Source organism: Sceloporus undulatus, chromosome 4, assembly GCF_019175285.1.
Source record: "Sceloporus undulatus isolate JIND9_A2432 ecotype Alabama chromosome 4, SceUnd_v1.1, whole genome shotgun sequence".
NCBI lineage: Eukaryota > Metazoa > Chordata > Lepidosauria > Squamata > Phrynosomatidae > Sceloporus > Sceloporus undulatus.
This window is the reverse complement of record NC_056525.1, coordinates 71,082,508-71,089,099: the sequence shown is the minus strand read 5'-3', so window position 1 is coordinate 71,089,099 and position 6,592 is coordinate 71,082,508. Positions and strand designations below refer to the sequence as shown.

The following is a 6,592-nucleotide window of genomic DNA, read 5'->3' as shown; positions in this document are numbered from 1 at the left end:
TGAATAGAAATGTTGTTCACAAATGTTGGTCTGTTGTTGAATGGCAAGGCCTCAGGACAGGGAGACAGAGAGGGAGGTCACTGCAGGTCACTCAAGTTACCCAGCCCTTTAGGGACAGTTCATGGCATGTAATGCTGGCCATCAGGAAAGAGCTATGATGACGTTTGTGTACTACCCTAAAATACCCTACAACCTTTCTGTCTCTCAAATAAGGATAATTCTTTATAATAAAGGACACCTGGCAACCCTAGTTCTACCTTCAGGTTTAGTGTAGGTAATTCAGGAGTTACATTTATATATTAGGCTAGTAATGCATCTGAGGAAGTAGACTTAAGTCTATGAAAGCTCATGCTGCCAACTTCTTTCTTTTAGTTAGCCTCAAAGATGCTACAAGATCTCTCTACATACTGATTCTGCAGATTAACATGGCTATATGTTTCACAAAGTGCCTGGGCTCCTTGAGTATAGTGGACAATGATGACATTTATCACCCTCCTCCAGCTTTCCTGTTAGCTCTGTCATGGCAGCAGTTGGAGTAAAACCTGAAGCAAGTTGTTCTGAGAACTCTCTGTTGAAATGCAAAGGATATCAGGGTGGCTTTGTCATGAATGGCAATAAAGACCCTTTAGCATTATTTTAAAAATGGGTCCTGTCCCAACTGCAGTGGCAACTGTTAGAGCAGCATTTTAATAAGATGAACAGACACAGCTGCAGGCATTTCTGGACTCTGCTTGGGAGATGCAGCCATAGATAAACACCTGCACTTCAGAACTGATCACTCTATCACTTGTTTTGGGGTGTGGAATAGCTATCTACTTGGTCACACATACCCCACTACCTCATACCCCCATTGTTGTTGAGGTTGTTGTTATTTTCGTTGCTCTTTTCTTTTTCCTTTCTTTTTTCTTTTTCTTTTTAATCCATGCTCCTTCTCTATTGCATCCTCAAAGAAATTGAGTAATCAAAGGGAAGCTTAGGGTGGGTAAATCACAACTTAGAACCAATTTAAAGCAAGGATCAAATTTATTTAGATTACTAGAAACTACTCTAGGAATATACCTACTGTTATTGAATTAAATAGATCAATTTAATATTCAATATTTAATATTTTGATCTAAACAAATAGATTTGTGCCTATCTGTGCTTACATTGGAGAAAATGCCTCTGCAATCAATTGAAGCTCAACCGAAACAAATTCTTATTCCAGGTGATTTCTTTTTTTCTTCTCTTCCTTTTTTTTCCTTTCCTTCTTCTTCTTTCTCTCTTTTTTCTTCTCCTTCTTTCTTCTTCTCCGTTATTCTCTGCCAATTCAAACCTAGAGTAATACCCATTCTCCCAGATTTTTTTTCTTTCTTTCTTCTTCTTCTTTTTTTTTTCTTCCTTTAATCTTAACTTTCTTATTTTCCTTAATTTTCCAAGATGGCATCAGGCACACGGAAAGCCACGGCCTTAAATCAAGTATCAGCTACGAACCATAGAAGGCCTTCATTTGAAAACTCAGTGAAACTACCAGAATCATATGAGGCTTTGCTGGAGGAAATGAGAAGATTACAGGCAGAGACGAATGCTGAAATATTCAGATCCAGCGAAGGGGTCAAACGCGAGTTTAAAGTAGAATTGAATGAAGTGAGCTCAGGTTTGGACAAAATAAACGAAGATATAAATAAAATCAACGGAAAAATGAAAAGTTTGGAATTGCACACAGGAAAAATGGAAAAGAAAATCGATGAAGTCAAAAATGATTTGCTTGAGGACCAAGAACAAATTTTGAGATTACAATTGAAGCAGAGGGAGAACTGTTTGAAATTGCGCGGCTTGCCTGAGAAAATCAACGAAAATTTATACACTGAACTTTCCCCAATTTTAGCAAAATTTATCGACGAATCTGAAATCCAGTTCCCGTGGGAGCTGGATCGAATCTACAGACTTAATTCTCATATTGCTAAACTTAAAAAATTGCCTAGGGATGTAGTTGTGTATTTTGTGCGCAAGCAAACACGGAACCTGGTCCTACAACAGAGCTATAAAACCAAATTATTAATTGATGGCAACGAAATCATGATTTTGAAAGACATACCTGGGAAGATACTTAAAAGGAGGAAAGACTACAATTTCCTAATAGACAAGCTGAAAAAGTACGAAATTTTCTTCAAATGGGAAGAAATTGAAGGTGTGCAAGTAACATGGAAACAGAAGAAAATAAGGTTAAACTCCATAGAGAAGGCAAGAAACTTTTTAAAAGACATCCAGAAGGAATTTGAGAGAGATGGAGATGGAGATGGAGGCGGGGAGGAGGGGAGAGGGGGAAGTGATTAAGCAAATGTGTCAAATTACCTGAATGTAAAACTTGTGATAAACCAACCTCCTCACCTATTTACTCACCTATATATTTATATATTCATTTACACATTCATTTATACATCTATAGGTTAGTTTGTTTTTCAAAATTTGGAACGAAGACAATTTTATATCTTTATATCTATTCTAAGCTAAAATCTAGATATAGGAGTAGCTGTACTAACTTAAATTAGTGTCTCTGGGACTTAGTGGGCTTTGGTACTGGATTTGCATTTTATTCTTTGTATATTAAAATACTCTTCCCATTGCTTTAATAAACTACCAAAAAAAAAATTCATATTAAGCTGTTTGTGCATTTTAATTTGATCTGTTTGGAGAAGGTTAAAATATTCAAAATGAGGATAATGTCTTGGAAAGTCAGGGGCCTAAACTCACCCCAGAAGAGAAAGAGAGTCTTTCTTTTTTTGGAAAAAAATAGAGCAGACATCGTTTGTCTCCAGGAATCTCACATTAGGGCAAAAGATGTCAGGTTAATCAAAAATAAAAAATTAGGGAAAGAATACTGTACAACATTTAACAAAAGTAAAAGAGGAATCATAATATATGTTAAAAATTGCATTGAGTCAAAAGAAATATTCAGGGACAAAGAAGGTCGATACCTGGGAGTCGAAATTTGGTGGAAAGGGATTAAATCCCTCCTGATTGGTATATATGGCCCCCAAGAAAACAAAAACAACTTCTATAACAAATTAAATGCTAAACTTGCGGAATTTGATTACGAGAATATTATTATTTTAGGCGATTTTAATGGAGTAATGCAACCCCAATTAGACAGATCATCGTACAAAGGTATAAAGGAATCCCAGGGTAAATTACCCAAATTTTTTTTTGATTTATTAGAAAATTTTGATTTGCTTGATGCTTGGAGACACTTATATGACAAGGAAAGGAGCTATACCTTTTTTTCGGATAGGCACCAATCACTTTCGAGATTAGATATGTTTTTTGTTTCGCAATCATTGATTAAGGAAATTTCCCAAATTATTGTGCTAAACAGAGAAATCTCAGACCATAATCCTATAATTTTAGATCTAAAGGATAAGATTAGGACTAATAATTGGTATCTGAACGAAGATTTATTGAATGACAAAAAAGTTATTGAAGAATTCAGAAGAATGTTTCAACAATTTATTAAAGAAAATAAAGACAATGAAATCCAATTACCAATGGTGTGGGACGCAGGTAAAGCGGTAATTAGGGGGTTTTTCACGCAGCAAAATATTAAATTGCAGAGACAAAAGAAGCAAAGAGTGGCAGAACTGAATGGACTACTACGGAATAGAGAAGAAGAACTTCAAAGATTTCCAAGGGACAAGAAAATACAAAGAGAAATTAAAATGTTGCAGAAACAATTAGAGATCGAAGCTACCCAAGAACTAAATAAGAAGCTTAAACTAGCCAAACAAAAATATTTTGAACAGGCAAATAAGACAGGAAAATGGTTGGCATACAGATTAAAGAAAGAAAGAGAAAAGAAAATGATTAATAAAATAGAGTTTGGGGAGAAGGTGACAACGCAACAGGAAGAAATCAAAAAAGCCTTCACTGAATTTTATAGAAACCTATATGAAGAGCACCCGATAAACCAAGAGCAGGTGTTAAGATACATAGAAACATCAAAAATAATAACCTTATCAGAAGAACAAAGGATACATCTGAATCAACCAATCTCTATACAAGAAGTCTGGGATGTGATAGACTCGAATAAACCAGGGAAGGCACCCGGTAATGATGGACTAACTGCAAAATTTTATAAAGTTTTCAAAACGGACTTGGCGGGTATTTTACAAGAAATAATGAACGGAGCCCTGGAGGGAAATCTCCCAAACTCATGGAAGGAAGCGGAAATAATAATGATACCGAAAGAAGGGAAAGATAATTTGAAACCTGCAAATTACCGCCCGATTTCTTTACTAAATAATGATTATAAATTTTTTGCTAAGATTCTAGCTAACCGTCTAAAACACTGTCTCAAAGATTTAATTGATGTTGACCAGAGAGGATTCCTCCCACAAAGATATATGAGAGATAATTCTAGAATTTTGTTGAAACATTTTAGAGTACTGTACTACGAATCTCATAATGACAAACAATTAGGCTTATTATTTCTAGATTTGGAGAAAGCCTTTGATTCTGTGGATTGGTTTACTCTAATAGGAATATTAAAGAAAATTCAGGCTGGACCAAACTTTATTAACTGGGTAGAGAAAATTTACAATAATCAAAAAGCCCAAATTAAAATAAATGGAGAAAAATCTGGATTCATAAGTATAAAAAGGGGTACCAGACAGGGATGCCACCTATCTCCACTTCTATTCTTATTGGTTATAGAACTCTTGTTAAAAGAGGTTAAAAACAATGATCAAATTAAAGGCACAAGAATTAAAAACCAAAGTTACAAGATCAGAGCATTTGCGGATGACTTGATTATGATTGCAGAGGATCCCCTTGTAAGCATAGAACCGGTTATTGAAATCTTAGATAAATTTGGATTAATGACAGGCTGTAAAATCAACAAGACGAAATCGGCAATATTAACAAAGAATATGAAAGAATTTGAACAGAAACAATTGGAGAACAAATCAGGAATCAAAATCGAGAAAAAAAGTCAGATATTTGGGACTTCAATTTACAAACAAAACTAGCTCTTTATTTGAAAACAATTATAAGAAGGCTTGGGCCAAAATCAAACAAGATTTGGCAAAATGGAACAATTTGAATTTATCTCTAATGGGAAGGATTGCCACCATCAAAATGATGGTTTTACCAAAAATTCTATTTCTATTTCAAATGCTCCCTATTATTACATTGGAAAAACCCTTCAAAGAATGGAACAAGGATTTGTCTAAATTTATTTGGAGAGGCAGGAAACCTCGAATTAAACTCAAAATAATGCAAGATACTAGAAACAGAGGAGGTTTAGATTTACCAAATCTTAAATTATATTTCGAAGCCTGTGGACTGATGTGGCTTAAAGATTGGATGACTCTAGAAAACATAAATTTATTAGAATTAGAAAGCGAGGGGAATACCTATGGTTGGCACGCTTATCTAATATATGGGAAAGATAAGGTTAATAGAGCCTTTAAAACACATTGCATCAGGAAACCACTAATCAGAATATGGAATAAGCATAAACGAAGAATAATAGAGTCTATTGAAGGTTGGGTTTCCCCCCAGGAAGCTTTCTATAGGAAAGAAATGATTATGAATTCAAAATGGTACAGATACAGAGATTTATTGTATAGTAGTGAAGGTAAATTATGTTTAAAATCTCAGGAGAAGCTTAAGGAGGAAGGCTGGCAAATTAATTGGTTTACATATAATCAGATTGTTACGAGATATAAGCAGGATATGAAAGAACAAAAGGTAATAAGATCCCAAGGTAATTTGGAATTGGGGAAATTATTATTAGAAGACCATGAGAAAGTAATTGGAAAGATTTATAAATTGCTGCTATTCTATGAAATGGAACAAGAAGTGGTGAAGGAGGATATGATCAAGTGGGCACGGGAAATAGGTCATCCAATTGAAATGCTGCAATGGGAAAGAGCATGGAAAAACAATCACGAACTCACAGTTTCTCAAAGTTTGAGAGAGATCTTCCACAAATTATTTTTTCATTGGTATATAACGCCAGCAAAAATTGCAAAAATTTACAAGGTTAAAAATAATCTATGTTGGAAGTGTAAGAAGGATATTGGAACCTTCTATCACTGCTGGTGGACATGTAAAGAAGCTAAGAAATTTTGGAAAATGATAAATAGCCAAATTGTGAATATCTTGGGGGAAAAGGTACAATTGAAACCAGAGACTTACTTGTTGGGCATTTTTGATGATCAGATTAAAGGAACTGATAAGAAAATTCTTTATTATCTAACAGCTACTGCCAGAATATGCTTCGCCCAAAAATGGAAAAATGATAAGGTCCCAAGGTTAGAAGATTGGATTATGAAAATGTATGAAGCTATTACGATGGACAATTTAACTCAAACGATAAGAGATAATGGAACAGAACAGGTTAGGGACGAATGGGGAAAGGTGATTCAGTTTTTAGAGAGGCAATGGGGTGAAATAGCGGTGATGTCTTTTAAATCTACTAGTGCTCAGGCTCGCTAGGTGATATATATATATATATATATATATATATATATATGGGGAAATAAAATCCCGATAGCTAAGGAAAATCGGATCCACTTGTGACAAGGTTAGTATCAGAAAGTCATATGCCCTG

At 34.8% G+C, this 6,592-nt stretch overlaps 1 protein-coding gene across 1 annotated transcript; it reads left to right on the top strand.

Moving 5' to 3' along the window:
• Nucleotides 1-1,141: 1,141 nt before the first annotated feature.
• LOC121929267 lies at nt 1,142-2,558 on the top strand. Its single transcript, XM_042464640.1, has 2 exons — nt 1,142-1,207; nt 1,420-2,558. Exon 2 carries the CDS (start codon nt 1,420-1,422, stop codon nt 2,314-2,316), a length of 897 nt encoding a protein of 298 aa, XP_042320574.1. The 5' UTR covers nt 1,142-1,207; the 3' UTR covers nt 2,317-2,558.
• Nucleotides 2,559-6,592: the final 4,034 nt, after the last annotated feature.